Raw genomic sequence first — 23740 nt, 5'->3', positions numbered from 1 at the left:
GGGACCGGGGCGTCTGCTCCCAATTCCCCCCCCCCCAGCCTGAGAGCGGGGGGGCTGCATCCCTCCCCTCCCCCATTGCACCCCCAGAGCCCCCCAGCCTGAGAGCGGGGGGCTGCATCCCTCCCCTCCCCCATTGCACCCCCAGAGCCCCCCAGCCTGAGAGCGGGGGGGCTGCATCCCTCCCCTCCCCCATTGCACCTCCAGAGCCCCCCAGCCTGAGAGCGGGGGGGCTGCATCCCTCCCCTCCCCCCATTGCACCCCCAGAGCCCCCCAGCCTGAGAGCGGGGGGGGATGCATCCCACCCCTCCCCCATTGCACCCCCAGAGCCCCCTGCCTTAGAGTGGGGGGGCTGCATCCCACCCCTCCCCCATTGCACCCCCAGAATCCCCAACCTTAGAGCGGGGGGCTCCATCTCCCCCTCCCCACACCCCATTGCACCCCAGCTTTAGAGAAGGGGGCTGCATTTCACACTGCTCCCCACAGTCCCCCCAGCACTGTCCCACTCCCCTCAGGTCCCCCCGAGCTGCCCCTCGCATCACCCCCCAACACACCCACACCCACTCTGCCCCGCAGCAGCATCTCACAGGCTGCCCCATCTGTCCATCCCCCCACTGCCCACCCCCTTTTGCCTCCCCCTCCCCGTCTGTCCTGGGGGTTCTTAGCCCTAGAGTAGGAGTTCCCCAAATTCCCTGGCCCCTTCACTCGCCCCGTTTAGTGGAGGGGGCTGCCCCAGAGACCAACTGAGATGGGAAGAGGAGGGAGCCCGGACTCCTGGGTTCTATCCGCATCTGAGGGAGGGGAGTGGGGTTAGTGGGTTGGAGCAAGGGGGGCTGGGAGCCAGGACTCCTGGGTTCTCTCCCCAGCTCTGCCCCTACTCCCTGTGTGACCCTGGGGGCAGGCCTCCCTCCCCTCTGTACAATGGGGCTGCAGAGCCTGGCCCCCCTCATGCCAGGCGTGGGAGGTGGGAGTTTTGAACTGTGGCCCATGCTGCAGGGGCGGGGAGGGGGGGGATACAAGGCCACAGCTGGCGTCTGGCTCCACGGGCTGGTATGGAAGGGGGCCGGGTCGCTGCCCTGCTCTGCTCATGGGCAGGGCTGCAGAGGCGTGAAGGGCTGGGGCAGGCAGGACTGAGCCTGGTATCCCAGATTATCCCGGCCTCCCTCCAGCACCAGGCCCAGCTGGGGGCAGCAGCTGTGTGTCCCGCACATCTGGCAGCCCTGGTGTCCGGGAGTCGAGCCCACCTGGCGGCCGGACGAGCCCGGTTCATGGGCGGCTGTGGCTAATCCCCTGGCTCTGCAGAGCGGGGCAGAGGGAGCCTCACCCCACTGAGCTCCCCGGGGGGCTGGGGTGGGTCCCACCAGGCTGCCCCTGCTCCCTGCTGTCCCATCTCAGGGTCTATGGGATGTGGCGGGGGTTAGAGCAGGCTGAGACTGGTCCCACTGTTGGGGGATGCTCTATCGCTTCCCCTCAGGGGCCCCATCGGGGTCAGCCGGGCCCCACCTTGGCATGTCCAAGGCTCCCAGTGCTGATGCAGCCAAGTACGACATGCATAGCACCCGCCGCTGACATGCAGCCTCCTCTGGGGTGAAGCGCCCCTGCTTTTAACAGCTGCACAAGAACCCCTCACCTGGTGCTGAGATGCAGCCACCTCTGGGGTGGGGCGTGGGGGCTGTTTATACAGTGCTGAGATGTGGCTGCCTCTGCCCCTGCCCCAGGCAGCCCCATTCAGTGCCCTGGTTTGGAAGTCAGCCAAGGCCCAATCAGTGGCTGCCAAAAGGGAATGAGATCTGGGCTCTCACAGAGCGGGCTCTGAACTGGTCACCTGGCAAAGGTGGCAGATGGGAGCTTGGACTTTCTGTTCACAGGACACCTGGGTTCTGTGCCCGGTTCTCGCTGTATGAGCTCGTCTCTCTGGGCCGCAGAGCCCCACCTGTAACGGGGGCTGTGAGCCTGTGGGGCAGGGCCCGCCTCTCCCGCAGGGTCTGTGCAGGGCCTGGCGCCCGGGGCTGCCATCTGCCCTGGTGTGACGTTATTGACATAAACTGGGACCGTATAGATCATTGTTGCAACCAAGGTCCTGTAGTGGCACCCAAATCTTGTATAAAGGGGGTCAAATGGGGTGTCTAGGACAAGGTTATGGTTTACTGGTTATGATTATGCTGTCTAGATGTGTGTATCAGTTTTGTAGTTGAAGTTATGAATATTGGCTCTATACTGTCTGTATGGCAAACTTATGCTATGCTTCTGGGTGACATCCCAGACAAGCTGAGATTAGCTCTGCCTAGCCTGCTTGATGGCCCATTAAGGACCATCAGCTATACAATGGACCCATTGAGAGAAGGCAGATACGCCTTGTACCTCAGCAAAGTATGCAGGGACTGGCCCATGTGACTCCAGACTCGATGTTGCTGTAATCTTCCACAGTAAGAACAAAGAGGTGATCTTACACCTGGAAAAGACTATATAAGGCTGATGCCTGATCTCCATCTGGTCTTCAATCCTGCTTCTTACCTCTGGAGGAACTTTGCTACAAGCTGAAGCTTTGAACAAAGGACTGAGGGACCCATCCCAGCGGGGGATGTATTCCAGAGACTTGATTTGAACCTGCAGTTTATTCCATCGCTGCTGCAAGCCTGAACCAAGAACTGTGCCATTACTGTATGTAATTGATTCCATTTAACCAATTCTAACTCTCATCTCTATCTTTTTCCTTTTATGAATAAACCTTTAGATTTTAGATTCTAAAGGATCGGCAACAGCGTGATTTGTGGGTAAGATCTGATTTGTATATTGACCTGGGTCTGGGGCTTGGTCCTTTGGGATCAGGAGAACCTTTTTCTTTTACTGGGGTATTGGTTTTCATAACCATTTGTCCCCATAACGAGTGGTACTGGTGGTAATACTGGGAAACTGGAGTATCTAAGGAGATTGCTTGTGAGACTTGCAGTTAGCCAGTGGGGTGAGACTGGAGTCCTCTTAGTCTGGCTGGTGGTTTGCCTTAGAGGTGGAAAAAACCCCAGCCTTGGGCTGTAACTGCCCTATTTGAGCAATTTGTCCTGAGTTGGCACTCTCAGTTGGGTTCCGCCAGAACCGCATTGTCACAGTGGCGTAGTCGTGCTTGGATCCACAGAACCAGGTCAATTAAGCTTTGGGTCAGAACCCCACGCTATCCAAATTTGAATTTTGGGATTGAGAGTTTTGTTGGTTAAAGAGCTGCTGCAATGGCTGAGCAAAGAGCATATGAGGGACTTGGGAAAAAAGCCCTGGAAAATTTGTGTTCAGAAAAGAGGATAAGCTTTAGAAAGAAAGCTACAAAGGAAGAATTGAGAAATCTGCTAATAGCCAGTGATCAGGGGGCAAGAGCACAGCCCTTACCTGAGGCTGCAGAAGATGCAGAAAAAATTAGGATGCAAAGGGTGACAAGTCAACTGCAATTTGAGCATGAACAGAAGCTGGCAGATCTTCGATTGCTGGAGAAGCACAAAATAGCAGAGTTAGAAAGAGAGAGAGAGAAAGAGGCTGCTGAGAGAGAGAAAGAGGCTGCTGAGAGAGAGAAAGAGGCTGATCAAAGAAAGAAGGAGGCTGAAGAGAGAGCCCGTAAGGGGCGTCTAGAGCTGCTCGCTGCTGAGCAGGAGACTCACAGGATGGAACAGGAGACTCACAAGATGGAACAGGAGACGGCCAGACTTCAGCTCCAAGTAATGGAAGAGCGGAGAAAGTCATCCCCACCTGGTACTCCACTTCCCCCCCGCCATGAGAAAAACTGGGAAAGGATGTGTCCCATTTACAATGATACTGAGGATATAGAGGAGTTTTTGTCTACCTTTGAACGCCTCTGCAATCTGTACCAGATCCCTGAGGGTCAGCGAATGCCTGTCCTGCTAACCAGACTGACTGGAAAAGCCAGGGAGGTGTTTAATGACTTGGGGGAACAAGAAGCGTTAAATTATGAGCGGTTTAAGGATTCTGTGTTAAGGCGATTCAAGGTTACTCCTGAATCTTACAGAGTTAAGTTTAGAGAGTTTAAAATGCCTAAGGATTGTACTTTTGTAGAATGTGCTCATAAGCTGATGGGTTTTGTTAAAAAGTGGGTTATGGGAGCCAAGGTTCATGGGAGTTTTGAAAAACTGCTGGATTTAATAACTTTGGAACAGTTCTTAGACATTGTGCCTGACAATGTGAGAGCAGCTGTGTGTGACAGGGACCCTGAGTCAGTCCTACGGGCAGCAGAGATTGCCGATGCCCATACCCAAAACAGGGCTCGAGAAGGGTGTAAAACCCCGGGGAAAACTGATCACCAGTCTCCCCAGTTCAAGAGGAGGGAAGGATTTAAAAATAAACCTGACTCTTCTAAAGGAGTTCAAGGGGGCCCGGAGGGTAGGAACGCGCATCCCCAGCAGGTTACATGCTATCGCTGTGGTATGCTGGGCCACATGAGACCAGACTGCCCGACACTGAAGGGCAGCCCAAAACCAGCAACCCCAAATGCCACGGCCAATGCTAACCCTGTTGTTGTAAACTCACAGGCAAGCCACACAGAGCCCAGCATTGGTGCCCTGTGTGCAAATGCTGTTTCTGTTGTCTCTGAAGGATTTGACCTTAAAACTCACATTAAAGCTAAATATGGGGGAAATAATGCAGAGTTTATTAGCAGTGCAGAAGTGAATGGAGTGAGGTGTATGGCATGGAGGGACACCGCAGCAGATATTACTCTGGTTAAAGCAAGTCTTGTCAGGAAGGAAGATTATTTGCCAGGCGAAGATGTAACTGTTGTAGCCTTATCTAAGTATTTTGTCAGGGTGCCTTTGGCTAAAATCCACCTGAAATGGAAGGGATTGGAGGGCACCATGGTTGTGGGAGTAAAAGACATAATCCCTAAGGATATTATGATTGGAAATGATATTAAAGCTATGGTCAGTCAAGTTAATACAAACCAGGCACAAGAGAGGATTCATCCTAAGGTTGTGCCTATGGAGGGTTTCTCCAACAGTTTGTCTTTGGAAAGTAGCTGTTTGGCCGTGAATGAAGTTTCTGAATGTCTATCTAATGTCTCAGAAGTAAATCTGGAATTAGATCAAGCGAAGGGAGAGGAGAACAAGGAGATTTTGGATGAGCCTAGGCAGTCTTGTGAGCTGATGGCTTTATCTAGTCAGCAGTTTGGGAAGGCAAGGAGAGTGGAAGATGAGTGCCCCTATACCTTATCTGTTTCCTGTGCGAAGAACAGTGACAGTGAAGGAAATGTGCCTGTGTCTGTCAGGGGTGTTGACTTGCCTATGGAGGAAGCTACCCCAGTCTCCAAGCAGTTGTCTGTGAACAGCCCGGTGTGCTGGGACAAGGGAAATGAAATCCCAAACAGTATGTCTAGTAAAGGAAAATGCGTCTCCAACTCTTTTTTGTCTGTGGAGCAGACAGAAGGTGCCTTTCGGCCTGTGATGGTTGAGAGTAATTTAGTTGTCTCAGAGTTGGTTCTGGATTCAACCAAAGCCCAGGAAGGGAATGGTCCTAAGTTTGCATCTGCTGGGGAGAATGGCCCCGTAACTAGGTTGCATCCAGTTAGTGGCTTAGCAAAATCCCAGAGACCAAACAGTTCTGGTGCTTGTATTTTGCCTGTTGCTCATGTGTGGTTGGAGAAGGGGTGTAACAACTCTGTCTGATCAGGGTGATACCCTAGCCAGGGCACAAGGAGAGCAGAAAGGTAATTTGGTTGTGTTACCTACGGACAGTTTAACAACTTGTAGCAAAAAGGAAAAAATTCCTAAGCTTGTGTGTGGCAAAGAGAAGGGAAGTATTTCTAACCTTTTATCTAGGAAGTCTATGGGTTCGCCTGAAAGGGGATTGTGTAGAGATCTGCCTGATGGGCCAAAGGTGATCCTGAATGTAAGTAAGACCCAGACAGAGTCTGTTGTTGCTCAGGAAAGTGTGCCTTTAGAGCAAGCCCTAGGTGAAGAGGGTAAGGGCAGAATTTCTGTGAGGGGTGAATTGCTGCTTAGAAAAGCTCCTGGAGAAAGGAATCCTCATGGTACTCGGTGCAAGCAGTTCCCTGCAATTGAAGGGTGTGAGAGTGATTTAATCAAGGAAGTTTCAGTTCCTAGCAGCCAAAAATTGTCTGTTGTGAAGGGATCCACTAACTTTCCTTGTAAAAGATCCAGTGTGGGTAGCTTTGAGAAGGTCTCAGAGGAAGTAAAAGTTGTTAAGGGATTGAGGCATCCCTATAACCAAGTGGCTGTGTGGGGCCAACTTGTTGGGGAGACAATGGTGTTGGAACAGGAATGTCTCCTTTCTGATTCTTTAAATGAGCAGTTTGTGCTTCAGGGTTTGAGGACAGATTTGGTTACTGATGTGTCAGAGCAGAGCAGTTTTATGGCTAAATGCTTGAGGATGCGGGGGAGAGGAAGCAAACTCTCACCCGCAGACTTTTTGGATTTGTGTGGTATCTCTTTAAGACAGAGTCCAGCCTTGGGGATGATAGCAGTTACGAATATGAAAACTGGTGAACTGGCTCTGGTCTGGGGTAGTGCAAATTACTTGCCTGGCTGGGAAAGGAAGGACTTGCTAATAGCTGTTAGCACAGAGGGCCCACCCCATCAGCCAGTGAATTCTGTTAAGCAAGAGAAATCAGGGTTTGATCCTGCAGGACAAGGAGGAAAGAGAAAACTGAATTTTGCAAAGGGAAGCCACAGGTTAACCCTAAAATGCCCAAACTCCAATGGTATTGAGCCAAAGGGGTGGCATGACAAACATGACTGTAGATGGACACTTGCAATGAACTTGTTGTTATTGCTAAATTTTGTAATTAATGTGTTGCTATTGCCACAAACGGTAAAAATATACAATGTGCCTAATCTTTTGAAGAATTCATTGAACATGTTAAAAGGAATACATGAAAACACACGTTATGTTAAAAGGCCTTGTTACACTGGGGTTTCACAGGCAATGCATATAAACAATATGGGAACTTTTCACAGGGGAGAGGACATTCCAGACCTAATGTGTTGTATGAAAAGGAAGACTGAGGCACACTACCATATTGCTTTCATGGCTAAATGCCAAGATTCCTGGACTATGAAGAACATTAATATCTGCATTTATTCGATGTTAATTGGGTTCCAAACATTGGCCCGAGCTTGTATGGATAAAGTAGCAGTTTTCTTTAGCTCTTGGCAAGATCACATGGCACATACAGGAACCATGCTGCCAGAGCAGATCCAATCCACTATTGTTCTAACTAAATGTTACCTTGAGTTTGTAAAGAGGTTCAATCATGTTATTGAACATGACTTTGATGAACCATTTCTGTTATACACTGGTATGGCTTCTAACCCAATACTAGCTGTAGTGAGACAGAACCCAGGATGGGGAGCTCTTGGGATGCAGTCAGTGATGTTTGTGTCATCCCTTCCTGCATCAATTTTGCGTTGGGGGTGTGACGTTATTGACATAAACTGGGACCGTATAGATCATTGTTGCAACCAAGGTCCTGTAGTGGCACCCAAATCTTGTATAAAGGGGGTCAAATGGGGTGTCTAGGACAAGGTTATGGTTTACTGGTTATGATTATGCTGTCTAGATGTGTGTATCAGTTTTGTAGTTGAAGTTATGAATATTGGCTCTATACTGTCTGTATGGCAAACTTATGCTATGCTTCTGGGTGACATCCCAGACAAGCTGAGATTAGCTCTGCCTAGCCTGCTTGATGGCCCATTAAGGACCATCAGCTATACAATGGACCCATTGAGAGAAGGCAGATACGCCTTGTACCTCAGCAAAGTATGCAGGGACTGGCCCATGTGACTCCAGACTCGATGTTGCTGTAATCTTCCACAGTAAGAACAAAGAGGTGATCTTACACCTGGAAAAGACTATATAAGGCTGATGCCTGATCTCCATCTGGTCTTCAATCCTGCTTCTTACCTCTGGAGGAACTTTGCTACAAGCTGAAGCTTTGAACAAAGGACTGAGGACCCATCCCAGCGGGGGATGTATTCCAGAGACTTGATTTGAACCTGCAGTTTATTCCATCGCTGCTGCAAGCCTGAACCAAGAACTGTGCCATTACTGTATGTAATTGATTCCATTTAACCAATTCTAACTCTCATCTCTATCTTTTTCCTTTTATGAATAAACCTTTAGATTTTAGATTCTAAAGGATCGGCAACAGCGTGATTTGTGGGTAAGATCTGATTTGTATATTGACCTGGGTCTGGGGCTTGGTCCTTTGGGATCAGGAGAACCTTTTTCTTTTACTGGGGTATTGGTTTTCATAACCATTTGTCCCCATAACGAGTGGTACTGGTGGTAATACTGGGAAACTGGAGTATCTAAGGAGATTGCTTGTGAGACTTGCAGTTAGCCAGTGGGGTGAGACTGGAGTCCTCTTAGTCTGGCTGGTGGTTTGCCTTAGAGGTGGAAAAACCCCAGCCTTGGGCTGTAACTGCCCTATTTGAGCAATTTGTCCTGAGTTGGCACTCTCAGTTGGGTTCCGCCAGAACCGCATTGTCACACCTGGGCAAGTAGAAAACAGCTGATGGGGGGAAGGAGAGGCAGGTCCTGGTGCCGGGTGAGCCTCCGAGACCCCTTGGGCCGGCCCGTTCTCGTTGCCGGGTGTGGGTGGAGCTCAGATGGGACGGGGCCTGCGCCCCCATTCCTGCTGCTGGGCAGGGGGGGACTCAAACTGGACACTGCACCCCTCTGCCCGGGCAGCTCCTACGCTCGCTGTGGGTGCCCTGGGCAGGGCGCAGGGGGAGAGGGGCTGGCCCTGGCACCAGGGCACCTGGGGGGTTACTCTGCTTGGGTGGGGTGCACCCAGCCCTCCCTTTGGAGGCCTGCTACTCCTGCCCTTCCACCCTGGGTGTGTTTCCCCCCCTATAAATAAGTGACTCTCCCCCCCCCAGCCCCCCTCCCTGCTGGTCCAGCCCTCTCCTCCATCTGTGTCGCCCAGGCAGCCGCGGCCAATCAGCGCCCGGGAGCCCAGCAGGAAGAGCAGCTGCCATGGAAACAAGGGCTGGATGCTGCAGGATGAAGTTGGCAACACCCTGGCGGGGCTGGCAGGGGCGGGCAGCTCGCTGCAGCGGGGACCCTGGGGCTGCTCGGCTCCCCATCGCTCAGGCCTCCCGGGCCACCAGACGGGACAAAAAGCTCCCCAAGAAACAAACTCCCTCTTGGGGAGACCCGAACCCCTCACATAGGGAGCGATACACGGGGGACTCCATGCAGGGGCTGCAGGTCGGGAGTGAGGGGCACCAGCAGAGCTGGGGGGGGCAGGGCTGGGACACCAGGGGGCTGCAGGTCGGGAGTGAGGGGCACCAGCAGAGCTGGGGGGGGGCAGGGCTGGGACACCAGGGGGCTGCGGGCCCTTACGCTGGCTTTAAACTGCAGCAAGAGCGGTTTAGGTTGGACATTAGGAAAAACTTCCTCTCAGGGTGGTTAAGCGCGGGAATAAATTGCCCAGGGAGGTTGTGGAATCTCATCACTGGAGAGTTTTAAGAGCAGGTTGGACACACCTGTCAGGGATGGTCTAGATAATACTTAGAAGTGAGGGGCACCAGCAGAGCTGTGGGGAGATCTGGGGCTGGGACAACAGGAGCTGCAGGTCGGGGGTGAGGGGCGCAAGCAGAGCTGGGTGGGGTGGGGAGTTTAGGGCTGGGATAGTAGTCAGGGCTGGATTAATGCAGGGGATTTAAGGGCTGCAGCCCAGGGCCTCGAGCTAAGGGGGGCCCCGCAGGCCCATGGGCCGGATGTGGCCCGCTGCTTCTTTTCACCCGTCCCACAGCAAGTGTCCGCGCTGCGGGCCAGACACCAGTCCCCGAGCCTCAGCGCCCACCCTGGGCCTGGAGCTGCGAGCGCCAGCTCACCGATGTGCCCCTGCAGCCCCTAGGTGAGGGGCATTCAGGGAATATCTGCATGCTGCCCCCGCCATAGCGCCGGCTCCACAGCGCCCATTGACCGGGTACTGCGGCCAATGGGAGCTGCGGGGGCGGCGCCTGCATGCACGGGTAGCGTGCACCGCACAGAGCGGCCTGGTCCCTCTGCCTAGGGGCCGGACATGCCGTCCGCCTCGGGGGGCAGAGCAGCGTAGAGCAAGGGATCCTGCCTTAGCCCTGCTGCGCCGCCAACCAGGAACCGCCTGAGGTAAGTGCCTCCCGACTGGAGCCTGAACCCCGCACCCCCCCCGCACCCCAATCCCCTGCCCCAGCCCCGAGTCCCCGCCTGCACCCAAACTCCCACCCAAAGCCAGCACCCCCTCCTGCACCCCAATCCCCTGCCCCATCCCGGAGTCCCCGCCTGCACCCAAACTCCCATCCAGAGCCCGCATCCCCTCCTGCACCCCAATCTCCTGCCCCAGCCTGGAGTCCCCACCTGCACCCAAACTCCCATCCAGAGCCCGCACCCCCTCCTGCACCCCAATCCCCTGCCCCATCCTGGAGTCCCCGCCTGCACCCAAACTCCCATCCAAAGCCCGCACCCCCTCCTGCACCCCAATCCCCTGCCCCAGCCCCGAGTCCCCGCCTGCACCCAAACTCCCATCCAGAGCCAGCACCCCGCACCCCCTCCTGCACCCCAATCCCCTGCCCCATCCCTGAGTCCCCGCCTGCACCCAAACTCCCATCCAAAGCCAGCACCCCACACCCCCTCCTGCACCCCAATCCCCTGCCCCATCCCTGAGTCCCCGCCTGCACCCAAACTCCCATCCAAAGCCAGCACCCCCTCCTGCACCCCAATCCGCTGCCCCATCCCTGAGTCCCCGCCTGCACCCAAACTCCCATCCAAAGCCAGCACCCCACGCCCCCTCCTGCACCCCAATCCCCTGCCCCAGCCCGGAGTCCCCACCTGCACCCAAACTCCCACCCAAAGCCAGCACCCCCTCCCGCACCCCAACCCCCTGACCCATCCTGGAGCCCACTCCCCCACTCCAAACCCCCAGGGGCCCCACAAAATCTAATAGCCCCAGGCCCACTGGAGAGTTAATCCAGCCCTGATAGTAGGAGACCATGGGTTGGGATTAAGGGGCACCGGCAGAGCTGGTGGGGTGGGGAGCTTGGGGCTGGGGCAGCAGGGGCTGCAGGTCAGGAGTGAGGGGCAGCGGCAGGGCTGTGTGGGGTGGGGAGCTCGGGGCTGGGGCAGCAGGGGCTGCAGGTCGGGATTAAGGGACACTGGCAGGGCTGTGTGGGGTGGGGAGCTCGGGGCTGGGGCAGCAGGGGCTGCAGGTCAGGAGTGAGGGGCACCGGCAGAGCTGGTGGGGTGGGGAGCTCGGGGCTGGGGCAGCAGGGGCTGCAGGTCGGGACTGAGGGGCACCGGCAGAGCTGGTGGGGTGGGGAGCTCGGGGCTGGGGCAGCAGGGGCTGCAGGTCGGGAGTGAGGGGCACCGGCAGGGCTGGTGGGGTGGGGAGCTCGGGGCTGGGGCAGCAGGGGCTGCAGGTCGGGATTAAGGGGCACCGGCAGGGCTGGTGGGGTGGGGAGCTCGGGGCTGGGGCAGCAGGGGCTGCAGGTCGGGATTAAGGGGCACCGGCAGGGCTGTGTGGGGTGGGGAGCTCGGGGCTGGGGCAGCAGGGGCTGCAGGTCGGGATTAAGGGGCACCGGCAGGGCTGTGTGGGGTGGGGAGCTCGGGGCTGGGGCAGCAGGGGCTGCAGGACGGGAGTGAGGGGCACCGGCAGGGCTGTGTGGGGTGGGGAGTTCGGGGCTGGGGCAGCAGGGGCTGCAGGTCGGGAGTGAGGGGCACCGGCAGGGCTGTGTGGGGTGGGGAGCTCGGGGCTGGGGCAGCAGGGGCTGCAGGTCGGGATTAAGGGGCACCGGCAGAGCTGTGTGGGGTGGGGAGCTCGGGGCTGGGGCAGCAGGGGCAGCAGGTCAGGACTGAGGGGCACCGGCAGGGCTGGTGGGGTGGGCAGCTCGGGGCTGGGGCAGCAGAGGCTGCAGGTCAGGACTGAGGGGCACCGGCAGGGCTGGTGGGGTGGGGAGCTCGGGGCTGGGGCAGCAGGGGCTGCAGGTTGGGAGTGAGGGGCACCGGCAGGGCTGTGTGGGGTGGGGTTCCTTTTGGGGTCCCCTTTTCACGATTTAATCCCAGCTGCCCCTTAGGGCCGTGTGCGGCTCCCGGGCTCCCACCCAAGCACCGAGCTGGACCTGAGCCCTGGCGCTTCCGCGGGACGCTGCTCAGGGCCCCAGCTCAGACCTGCTGCCAGCTGGAGCATCCCGCATCCCTCCCTGCGACAGCGCCTCTCCAGCTCCCGCGCTGCCTTCGCTCGCTCCCAGCACCGGCCCGCAGACTCCATCTAGCGGGCTCGGTGGGAGCCGGCAGGGTCGCAAACATCATTCTGGGCTGTATTAGCAGGAGTGTTGTAAGCCAGTAATTCTGCTCTGCTCCGTGCTGGTTAGGCCTCAACTGGTGTGTTGTGTCCAGTTCTGGGCGCCGCATTGCAGGAAAGATGTGGATAAACTGGAGAAAGTCCAGAGAAGAGCAACAAACATGATGGAAGGTCTAGAAAACCTGCCCTGCGGGGGAAGATTGATAACACTGGGGTTGTTTAGTCTGGAGAAGACTGAGAGGGGACGTGAGAACAGTTTTCAAATACATAAAAGGTTGTTACAAGGAGGAGGGAGAAAAATTGTTCTCCTTAACCTGTGAGGATAGGACAAGAAGCAATGGGCTTAAATTGCAGCAAAGGTTGTTTAGAATGGACATTAGGAAAAACTTCCTGTCAGGGGGGTTAAGCGCTGGAATAAATTGCCAAGGGAGGTTGGGGACGCTCTGTCATTGGGGATTTTTTAAGAGCAGGTTGGACAAACACCTGTCAGGGATGGTCTAGATCATACTTAGTCCTGCCTTGAGTGCAGGGGACTGGACTAGATGACCTCTCGAGGTCCCTTCCAGTCCTACGATTCTATGATTCTATGGAGGGATGGACAGATGGATGGATGGATGGACAGCTGGATGGATAGAAGGATGGAGGGACAGATGGAGGGATGGAGAAACAGATGGAGGGACAGATGGACAGATAGAGGGACGGAGGGATGGAAGGAAGGACAGATGGAGAGACAGACAGATGGAGGAATGGATGGATGGATGGTTGGACAGACAGATGGAGGGATGGACGGAGAGACAGATGGAGGGACAGATGAAAGGATGGATGGATTGATGGAGGGACAGACAGAGGGACAGACAGACAGATGGAGGGAAAGGCAGATTGAGGGACAGACGGATGGAAGGACACATAGATGGATAGAAGGACAGACGGAGAGACAGGTGGATGGAGGGATGGATGGATGGTTGGACAGATGGCTGGACGGACAGACAGAGGGACAGATGGAAGGATGGATGGATGGTTGGACAGACGGATGGATGGAGGGATGGAGGGAAGTATGGACAGATGGTTGGATGGCGGGACAAATGGAGAGACAGATGGACAGATGGAGGGATGGCTGGACAGATAGATTGAGGAATGGATGGATGGAGGGACAGACAGACAGGAACGGAAGGATGCACGGATGGCTGGAAGTACAGACAGACTGACGGATGGAGGGACAGACGGATGGAGGAATGGATGGATGGATGGACAGATGAATGGAGAGATGGAGGGACAGACGGACGGATGGAGGGACAGACAGACAGAGGAATGGATGGATGGAGAGATGGAGGGACAGACAGACAGATGGAGGGACAGATGAAGGGATGGCTGAATAGATAGATTGAGGGACAGATGGATGGAGGGACAGACGGATGAAGGAATGGATGGATGGATAGACGGATGGATGGATGGAGAGATGGAGGGACAGACGGACAGATGGAGGAATGGAAGGATGGAGGGAGGGAGGGACAGACAGACAGAGGAATGGAAGGATGCACGGACGGATGAATGGAGACATGGCAGGATGGAGGGACAGATAGATTGAGGGATGGATGGATGGAGGGAGGGACAGACAGACAGACAGACCGACAGATGGAGGGACAGACAGAGGAATGGAGGGATGGAGGGACAGACAGTCGGAGGGACGGACAGAGAGGCCCCTGTCTCTGGCTGGGGGTGCTGTCCGGCCCAGCCCACGACCGAGCCTGGCCGGGGGGGTGGGGGGTCACCCCTAAGCATCAGCCCCGGGACCCCCCCAGCGCTAACCCTGTTTGGGGGCGTGGCTCGTGTGGGGGCGTGGCTCAGACCCGCCAATAGCGGGGGGCCCACAGACTGACGGGGTGTCGTGGCCCTTTTAAGGCCCCCCCCACGCCCAAGGAAGCGGATGTGGGGCCCAGACACGTGGTGGAGTGGGAGGAGCGGGCGGGGGGAGCAGCGGGGACAGGTGGGTCCGGAGGGCGGGGGTAAGTGGGCCTGGCGGGGGTCCGGGGTAGGGGGCTGGTGGGGGGTATTTGGGGGGCGGGGGGTAAGTGGGGCTGGTGGAGGGTTGGGGTGTGGGGCTGGCGGGGGGGATTTGGGGGGCGGGGGGTAAGTGGGGCTGGTGGAGGGTTGGGGTGTGGGGCTGGCGGGGGGGATTTGGGGGGCGGGGGGTAAGTGGGGCTGGTGGAGGGTTGGGGTGTGGGGCTGGCGGGGGGGATTTGGGGGGCGGGGGGTAAGTGGGGCTGGCGGGGGGTCCGGGGTAGGGGGCTGGTGGGGGGTATTTGGGGGGGGTAAGTGGGGCTGGCGGGGGGTTCGGGGTAGGGGGCTGGTGGGGGGTATTTGGGGGGGGTAAGTGGGGCTGGCGGGGGGTTCGGGGTAGGGGGCTGGCGGGGGGGATTTGGGGGGCGGGGGTAAGTGGGGCTGGCGGGGGGTTCGGGGTAGGGGGCTGGCGGGGGGGATTTGGGGGGCGGGGGTAAGTGGGGCTGGCGGGGGGTTCGGGGTAGGGGGCTGGTGTGGGGGATTTGGGGGGCGGGGGGTAAGTGGGGCTGGTGGAGGGTTGGGGTGTGGGGCTGGCAGGGGGGATTTGGGGGGCGGGGGGTGGGGGGTCTCCCCCCGTCGGTCTCTGTCTTTCCGCCCGTGGTGCTTTGCGTGCCTCGGGGTGCCCCCCAGCTCTGTGCAGTGGGGTCACGGCCTGGCCCTGCCCCACACGGGAGGGGCCTGGCCTGGGACTGACCCCCGGTGTCTTTCACAGCGGAGCCGCCCGGCCCGGCCCAGGAGATGGTGAGTCTGGGGGGGGGGGGGGGATATCGTTCGGGGGGGTGATCGGGGGGGAGGGGGGCTGCATTCACAGCTCTGGCTCCAGCCTGCCCCCCTCGGGTTGGGGTGCCCCTGGCAAAGTGGGGGTGGAGCAGGAGTCACACCCTGGGGTCACGGTGCCGCTGGCAGCTCCAGGGGTTCCCCACAGTTGGGTCCCCTCCGTTGCTCTGACCCAGCCCAGAGGTGGGGAGACCCCCCCGGCCCGTGTCAGCCCCCCACAGCCCCCAGGGCCCGAGGTGCCAGGCGTCGGGCTCCAGCCGGGCCCCTCTGGGGGGTGGGGAGGGACGTGCAGCATCTGCCCCGCTCCCGGGTGGGGTGCAGGGGTCCTGCCCCAGCTCGGCCTGTGGGTCCCCCCCCCCCAGCTCTCCCCGCTCTCTCCCTAGTCGGCCACGCTGGACCTGAAGTCGAAGGAGGAGAAGGACGCGGAGCTGGACAAGCGCATCGAGGCGCTGCGCAAGAAGAACGAGGCACTTATCAAGCGCTACCAGGTGGGAGCTGGGGGGGTTCAGGCTGGTGCCCCAGAAAGTGCTGGGCAGTAGGAAAGCCCCAGTGAGTTCCCATCCCACCACCGACCCCTCTCCTGCGGAGCCAGCCCCCCCATCCCACCGCCGACCCCTCCCCTGCGGTGCCAGCCCCCCTATCCTGGTGCCAGCGCCCCATCCCATCGCCGACCCCTGCAGCGGGTTCCGCCCCGTGGTGTCGGACGTGCCCTAAGGCACTGAGGAGCCGTGTAATCCAGCTCGTGGGACACAAACGTCCAGCAGCGGCTTAGCGCCGGGGGCGGTTTATGTAACACCAGGCTGGGGGGGGGGGCAGGTCCTAGAATCCCTGGGGGTCCCCTAAACAGGGACATGGGGGGAGAGGGTTATTGTCTCTGAAGCAGAGGCATCTGGTGCTGTGGGCGGGGGGGGGGCACGTTCTGGGCCTGATGTCCAGTTCTGGGGCAGCAGGGAAGGGGTTCAGTACCAGTCCAGATGGGTGTGCTGGAGTGGGGATACCAGGCTCCAGGGGCAAGACGGGGTGACTACATTGGGGAGCCCTGGCTTTCTGCTCTGGGGATCAAGGTGGGGGGGAGCGTTCCCCGCTCGGCCCGGGAGCCCCGTCACGTCCCTGCCGCTCCCCACAGGAGATCGAAGAGGATCGGAAGAAGGCCGAGCAGGAAGGCATCGCGGTGACAGGCTCGCGCCGGCCGCGCCACTCTGAGGGTGAGCCCGAGAGGAAGCGGGCGGATAAGGACGTCTCCATCACTGTCCAGGTCTCGCTGTCCCCTGGGGTGAGCGCTGGGGTTGGCGGGGTGGGGGGTGAGAGGGATGGGACAGCCCCCAAGGGCATGGGGGGGCAAGGTAGAGGAGCACTGATAAGTGGGGGGGGCAGCATGGCTGCTGGGGGGATGGTAGCCACTGATAAAAAGTGGGGGTGGGTAAACCAGTGGGGGGCACAACTCCTGTGGAGGGGAAGGAGGGTGGGGAAGCCAGCTCGGGGGGGCAGCAGCTGTAGGGAGGGTGAGCGGGAGGAGGGTGGGGGGGGGCATGGCTGCTGGGGAGCTGAGGGGTACGGTGATAAGGGTGAGGGGCACAGCTCCTGTGGGGGGCTGAAGGGGACACGAAGTTGGGGTGCTGCGGGGGAGGAGGGTGGGGAGCAGCTGTGGCCCGGCCCTGGTTTCTCACCCTCTGTCTCTCTCCCCTGCCCCAGGAGAAGCGCGTGGTCAGTGACAGGAAGTCCCCCGGCGCGCCCAAGGCTGGCCGTGGCCCACCTCCCCGGGGCGCGGGGCGGGTCGGACCGTACCCCTCCAGCCGGTCGCCGCGGGCGGAGCAGCCTGACCAGCCCGTCTGGGAAGGGGCAGGAGGTGGCGCAGGGGATGGGCCGTCTCTGGGCGGGCGAGGGCGCAGGCCGCGGGGCCGAGGAGGGGCCGGCACGGTCACGATGGCAGGAGAAGGAGGCCCTGACAGGAAATCCAAGGTGCGTCATGTCTTGTGGGCAGTTTGCCAGGCTGGGCCTAGTTCAGCAATAGTGCGTTGCATGCGCGTTCACACTCGCTGCACTCATGCTGGTGTTGCGTGTTGCTTTCTGCTGGGGCAGGGGGTGAAGGCTCGTAGCAGGACTCTCCCCCGGGGGGGCGGATTGCAGAGTGGGATGTGGGGTCTCTCTGGGGGGCACCGGCTCGGGTGGTGGGGAGGGGGGCATGGAATCGTAGCAATGCTGGGCTGGAAGGGCCATCGAGAGGTCGTCGCGTCCAGCCCCCGGCACTGAGCCAGGCCACGGAAACCCAGCCCAGCCCTGACGGGGGTTTGTCCGACCCGTCTCCCAGCCGCCCGGGGAAGCCTGTCTCTCCCCCGAGCGTTCGGAAACTTTTCCCGATGTACAGTCGTTCCCTGTTTTGGAGCTGTGCATCTGATTCCGCCCAGTCCCCGCTTCCCAAGAAAGGTGCAAAGTGCTTCACCTGGCTGAATTCAGACCAGGTCTCCAGTTGGTCATGATCATTTTGAATCCTAACCCTGCCCTCCAAAGTGCCGGCAGCCCCTCCTCCTAGGCGTCATACACAGACTTGATAAGCGGACTCTGTTATCCACGTCACTAAGGAAAATGTTGACTGGTACCAGTCCCAGGACTGGCCCCTTCAGGACCCCCCGGATCTGCCCTCCCGGTTTGACAGCGACCCATTGATAACTCCTCGTTGAGTGCCGTCCTCAACCAGCTAGGCACCCGCCTTAGAGTAACGTTCTCTAGGCCACATTTCCCTGGTTTGCTTATGAAAATGTCACGTGGGGCTGTGTCAGAAACCTTCCTGAACTCAAGATAGGACTCATCTACGGCTTCCCCCCTCGTCCGCTCGGTCAGTAATGCTCTACCATAGAAGGAAATTAGGTTTGGTTTGGCATGATTGATCCATGCTGATTATTCCTCGTAACCCTGGGGCCTTTCTGCTCTAGGGGGTGCTGGCTCCGATCCAGCCCCAGGGAATTGACTGGCTGGCTCGGGTGGGGGCAGGGAATGGGATGTGGGTGTCCCCAGGTGGTGCCGGTGTCCCCTGGACCTGCTGTGCCCTCTCACTCTTCCCCTTCCCACACCAGGAGTGGGAGGAGCGAAGGCGGCAGAACATCGAGAAGATGAACGAGGAAATGGAGAAGATTGCGGAGTATGAGCGGAACCAGCGGGTGAGTGGGGGGCAGGGAGGGGTGGGCAGCTTGGAAAACCCATTTTCCCCGCCCCTGTTTTGCTACCATTGCTGGGAGGTGCAGGGGGATGGTGGATTTCCCCCCTCCCCCAAGGGCCTCTGGGCCCCCTGTGCTGAGCTGTCCGCACCTCAGTGCCCTCCCTGCAGTGGGGCTGGGTGAGACGGTGGGGGAGCCGTGGCTCTGGGCTGACCCTGCCCTGCCTCTCTGCAGGACGGGCTGCAGGAGAAGAACCCGGTGCGGAATTTCCTGGATGACCCGCGGCGCAGTGGCTCCTTCCAGGAGGCCGACCGCAAGGAGGGGAGCCGGCGGCACGTCCGCAACTGGGGTGGGCCCGACTTTGACAAGGTCAAGACAGGCATGGAGCGGGAGAAGGAGTGGCACGCCCCGGTATGTACCCCGGGGAGGGGGAGCCAAGGGGGCCCTGCGTGGGGGAGGGCCTTGAGGTGGGTGTCTGTGGGAGGTGGTGTGTGTATGGGGGGTGTATCCCAGCCCCTTGCCCCTCCTACGATGGCCAGCTGGTGGGGTTGGGCCGTGGGGCTGGTGCCCCTCAGGGCAGGGGATGTGCCTGGGTGGGAGAGTGTGGGGCGGGGTGGGGGTCCCATCCCACGGCCCTGTGAGACGCCTGTTCCTGGCTGCGAGCCTCTCTCCCCCTCCCCGCAGGGCCGCCGGCCAGGCCCCAAGAGCGGGGGGCCGCTGGACATGACGCTGTCCATGACAGGCCGGGAGCGGGCCGAGTACATGCGCTGGAAGAAGGAGCGGGAGCAGATCGACCAGGAGCGGCTGGCGCGGCACCGCAAGCCCACGGGCCAGTGGTGCCGGGAGTGGGACGCCGAGAAGACGGACACCATGTAGGAGGGCGGCGGAGCAGTGGGATCCCCGGGGCGGGTGGGGAAGGCCCCGGGCTGCACTGGTTCTTGGGGCCTGAGCTGGGTCGCTTGGCGGGGTGGGGGTGGGGGGAGGTAGATAGGGCCCAGTCTGAGGAGTGGGTGGGGGGGCTGGTCAGTGGGGAGCGGGGGTGTCTCTGGGCTCACACCAGGCTCGGGGAGGGTGTCGCCCGTGGCCGCACTAACCCAGCACGCGTCTTTCAGGTTTAAGGAGGGCTGTGGCTCAGTGCCGGGACCGGACCCGGGCACCAGGCGTGGTAAGTGACCCTGGCAGTGCCAGGGCCCAGTGGAGACTGGGGGGGGGCTCCCCCTGCCATTCCCCATCCCCACGGGTGGGGATACCGATGCCCTGGCGGAGGGTTCTGGGAGGGGGTGTTTGGTCCCTGTGGGACAGCCCCGGACCCAGGTGCAAGGAGGCGGGGGGCCCTACTGGAGAGCATGGGTAGTTGGGGGTGGGGGATGCTGTGCCCTGGGGGCAGTACCCCTGTGGGGGGAGATCTGTTCCCATGCCTGGGGCAGACCCGCTGGCTCTCCACTGGTTGGCAAGGACGGACCCTGGGGTGATCCGGAGGCCTCCGCTCTGGGAAGCATCATCTGGCCCTGGCCTGCCTTCCACACAGCCGTGGGGATGGGTCAGGGGCAGCCCTGCTGTGAGCTCCCCTGCCCCCAGACTGTTAACTCCCTGCTGCCCTCTCCTCTCAGACGAGAACAAGCGCCCCCCAAGGCCGCCCACCTTCGGGGAGTTCCTGTCCGAGCACCGGGCCGAGCGCAGGAGGAAGGGCCGGGGCCGACCCGCACCCGCCAAGCCCTACAGGTGAGTCCACCCTTGCCCTGCTGTGTGAGGGCCGGACGCCTGGGTTCCATTCCTGGCTCTGAGCGGAGGGAGAGGGGTCTGGTAAGTTACAGCACTGGGCGGTGGGGGGGGGGGGAGGGGAGCTGGGAGCCAGGACTCCTGGGTTCTGTCCCTATTTAAGCCACTAACTCCCTGCGTGACGAAGGGAAGGGGGGCTCACTGCACCTCAGTTTCCCCTGGGCTGGTGTGAACCCCTCCGGAGCTAGTTGGCCCTGTTCATCGGTGTGTCTGGGCTGGGCTCTGCAGTGCTGGGTGGGGCGGGTGCCGAATGGGGTCTGGCTCGGTTGGGCCCTCCTGACGCCTGTTCCTCCCCCACCCAGCATGCACGACAACCGGTGGGAGGAGAAGGACGAGGGGCCAGGGGCTGAGGAGCCCGACCCCCGCCACGAGGAGCCACAGGTAAGGGGGCGGGGTCCAGCCACGGCCATTTGGGGATTCCCCCCCCCCCGTCCTCTCTACAAGTAGCTCGGCCTGCAGCTCTGCCCCATGTCTCCCCACTCCCCCTACAGCCCCGCGTCTCCTACGGACTCACCCACGCAGGATCAGGCCCTGTCCCACTGTCCCCCGCGGCTCCCTGGGTCCCGCTGCCCCTCGCTGTCTGAACATCCCTGCCTTGTGCCAGCAGGCGGAGGTGCCGGCCGCCCAGCTGCCCCCCGAGTCCCGGCAGCCCCCCGACGAGGATGAGGACCAGTGGGAGGATGTCAGTGAGGAGGAGGAGGATGATGATGAAGGCCACCTCAGCTCGTCGGGCGAGGAGGAGGAGGCAGCGCCCCCTGTGGAGTCCCCGAAAGCCCCGCGGGCCCTGAAGGTTGGGCGGGGCCCAGCCCCCAAGCTGGACATGCCCCCGCCGGGAGCCCATGGAGGACAGGGCAAACCCCTCAGCCCCTTCTCCCCAGCTGAGGGCTACCAGCCTGTCTCAGACTGGGGCGAGGAGATGGAGCTGAACTCGCCCCGGGGCAGTGTGGGGGACAGCCCCCCACAGGGCCCCGGCCCTGCCCCCCAGGCACAGCGGGCAGGGCCCTCTGGAGAGACTGCAGGTAAGGGGAGGAGAGCTGTGCTGTGGAGGGGCAGGTATCAGGCTGGTCTGGCTTGGGGCGTTTGCCCCATTTGGACAATGGAGAGGGCCCCGGTGTGGGACTTGGGGTGCGGTCCCAGTGGGATCGGGAGTAGGGGCTGACAGAGGGGAGGGGTCAGAGGGCAGGAGTACTGGTGGGGGGGCATCACCCCAGGAAATAATAGCTCCCAATCTCCCCCCAGCTGCAGAGCCGGGCGGGCGAGGCACGGCAGAGCCTGCCGAGGCCACACAGCCGGAGGAGCCGGCGCAGGCCAGGGGATCGATGGCGTTAGCAGCCCCTGGCGGCACGGAGAGGCAGGAGCCGGCCCCCCCCGCGGCTGGGAGCCGTGAGGAGCCGGGGGTCCCTCCGACACAAGGTGCTGGGGGTGGGCGGGGTCTATGCTGAGTGTGGTGGGGGGGGCTGGAGGGGGCAAGAGCCGGGGGCTTGCTTGGAACCCCTGGGGGGAGGGGAGGCTCCCCTTGGCCTCTGGGGAACCATGGCTGGGCTGGTAGGGGAGGGGGCTGTCTGGGCTGCGTGTGGGGCTCAGTCCCAGGGGCGCTCACCCCCAGCCAGGAGGGAGCCATGCGCAGCTGGGCTGGGGTGATTGGGGTGGGGGGGTTGCCCGCAGCCCCCGGCTGCTGATGCTCTCTCCCTCTCCTCCCCAGCAGCCGTAGAGACCCCGACCCAGCTGGAGGCGGAGCCGGTGCAAATCACGGACCTCGAGCGGGTGTGTTTCCGTAAGAGCTCGGCCTTGCCCGCCGGTGGATAGTGGGACTTGCCCCTTCTCTCTGCCCCTCTGCTTCTTCGTAGCCCCGCTGGCAGGGGCACTCCCGCTGCGGACTGATCCGCCTGCCGCGCTGGGCCTTGTCATGACTTGCTCTGGACGGGGAGAGGCAGATCCCGGACGGGGAAACCGGCCGCTGCCTGGCTCGGGGCTGCCGCGCGTTCCTGTCCCGGTGTCTGTCCCAGGCGAGGGCGAGACAGGCCCCTTCGTGTATCCGAGGGGGCAGCTAACCAGGGCCGGAGCCTGCTGGCAGTGGGGTGGGGGATTGACTTCGGTGGAGCGGGAGTGGATGGGGTCTGGTCTGAGGACGTGGAAAGCAGCAGCTGCTGCTGGGTCGCTGAGGGGCGAGCGGTTGAGTGGCTTTAGCTGCTGGGTCTCCCAGCTGGGAGCTCTCCGCCAGCCGCTTGTGCAGCGGGACCCGGATCCCCGCGCAGGGCCCCACAGGAGCTGGGGTCAGTAGTGCAGCAGAGGCGCGGATCGGTGCTGCCTGCTGGGGTGTGGGGTGACCTGTCTCTGTCAGCTGCACCGACAGAATCCGTGGCCAGGATTCGAACTCACGGCACGTTCTCTCTCTCTCCCCCTTTGACAGGATAATGGAGAGCCCTGATGCCCCAGAGCCACCCCCGAGGCTGCCGCGGCAAAGGTCAGGCGGCTCCCTCCGTGACTTCCACAGATTGGTAGAGCCTCTTTCTGGAGCCGTGCGGGCAGGACGTGCTTTGAGGCTCAGCTGTCTGGATGTTGTCTGGGTTAACCTTCCCGGGGGCCCAGCCCGGGGATGCGGGGGTGTGTGTGTGTGGGGGTGGGTGGCCTGGAGGGTTTATTCTGATGGGAATTGCGTGACCCCGAGCAGCAGGGCGAGGAGGTCGTTCCAGCAAGCGGTGCAAAATGTCTGGGATCCGCCGTGCGTCTGTCCACATTTAACCTCCCCTGCTGGAGTCCAGGAGGGGCCGTGGCTTGTGTGCGTCTGTCTAATGGGATTAGGGAGTCACCTAAATCCCAGTGTAAAGACTACGTGGGCCAGGGCGCCTCTTGTGTGCGGCTGCCCCTGGCTCGCCCTGTCCCGCCCCGCTAGCTCCGAAGTCCAGGCGAGGGCTGTGGGTTACCTGGGGGCACGTGTATGATCCCCAGCCGCAGCTAGCCCTGTCCAAGCACTACTAGCCAACGTCTCCTGTGCTGGAGCCAGCCGTGCTTTGCCCCTTCTCAGCTGTAACCATTGCAAGGGGCTGTTCGCGGGTGGGCTGGCTGAATGTGTCCCCGTCCTCCTGGTCTGCGCTCCCCGGCAGCCAGTTCCACCCACCGCTGTGCAGCCCGTGACTCCTTTCCCCAGGGGGTAGAACTCCCCCACCCTGCTCGCTGGGGGGGCAGGAGCTTGGGCTGAGAGGTGTTTTCACTCCCCGGTGCTGCCCTGGCATGCTTGGTTGTCCTGCCCAGGTCTCCTGTGCTGTCCGGTCGCTTTCGATCATGTAAAAGCAATGCCGATGTACCTGATTTTCTTACAATAAAACCTTCACAAAGCCGCTGGGCCTGGCCGCGTCGGGCTCTTCCTGGCGGGGGGGAGGGGATGGCCTGGCAGCACGGCTCTGAGAATGCAGCTTAAAGGGGTGGGGGCATGTGACTTGACAAATCTCTTACCGGGACAGCCTGTGTTCCTGGGCACTGCCGTGGGGATGGGCAACCTTACAGGTGCCCCTTCGCTCGGGCACGCGCTCCCTCTGGAATCCCTCTGGGCCTTGCCATCAGGGCTGTCCATTGGAGACAGAAATCTGGGCAGCTGGTGCTTTCTGTACCTGTTAAACCCAGGGCCTTGGCTAGATTCCAGCGTTGCTAGTTAATCCCCTGTCCTGAGCCACCCTCCCCC

General features: G+C 60.5%; 1 protein-coding gene across 10 annotated transcripts in view; it reads left to right on the top strand.

Annotated features, from left to right (window-relative positions):
• Positions 1 to 23399, top strand: part of CCDC9 (coiled-coil domain containing 9) — a 36862-nt gene extending 13463 nt beyond the window's left edge. The window contains exons 1-15 of one of the 10 annotated variants that reach the window (XM_024111802.3): positions 12081 to 14298; positions 15066 to 15094; positions 15514 to 15618; positions 16257 to 16403; positions 16823 to 17089; positions 18202 to 18285; positions 18517 to 18693; positions 18967 to 19154; positions 19395 to 19447; positions 19893 to 20004; positions 20364 to 20442; positions 20666 to 21080; positions 21301 to 21474; positions 21764 to 21825; positions 22472 to 23399. In XM_024111802.3, coding sequence (XP_023967570.3) covers positions 14220 to 14298; positions 15066 to 15094; positions 15514 to 15618; positions 16257 to 16403; positions 16823 to 17089; positions 18202 to 18285; positions 18517 to 18693; positions 18967 to 19154; positions 19395 to 19447; positions 19893 to 20004; positions 20364 to 20442; positions 20666 to 21080; positions 21301 to 21474; positions 21764 to 21825; positions 22472 to 22489 — 1989 coding nt within the window. In that variant the 5' untranslated portion in view covers positions 12081 to 14219 and the 3' untranslated portion in view covers positions 22490 to 23399. Of the gene's footprint in view, positions 1 to 12080; positions 14299 to 15065; positions 15095 to 15513; positions 15619 to 16256; positions 16404 to 16822; positions 17090 to 18201; positions 18286 to 18516; positions 18694 to 18966; positions 19155 to 19394; positions 19448 to 19892; positions 20005 to 20363; positions 20443 to 20665; positions 21081 to 21300; positions 21475 to 21763; positions 21836 to 22471 lie in introns of those variants that run through there. The other 9 variants (XM_024111801.3, XM_065571626.1, XM_065571625.1 and 6 more) reach the window with 9 other exon arrangements.
• Positions 23400 to 23740: the final 341 nt, after the last annotated feature.

This window comes from Chrysemys picta, chromosome 17 (genome assembly GCF_011386835.1).
Source record: "Chrysemys picta bellii isolate R12L10 chromosome 17, ASM1138683v2, whole genome shotgun sequence".
Classification (NCBI taxonomy): Eukaryota; Metazoa; Chordata; order Testudines; family Emydidae; genus Chrysemys; species Chrysemys picta.
The sequence above is the reverse complement of the archived record's forward strand: the minus strand, read 5'-3'. Positions and strand labels throughout refer to the sequence as shown.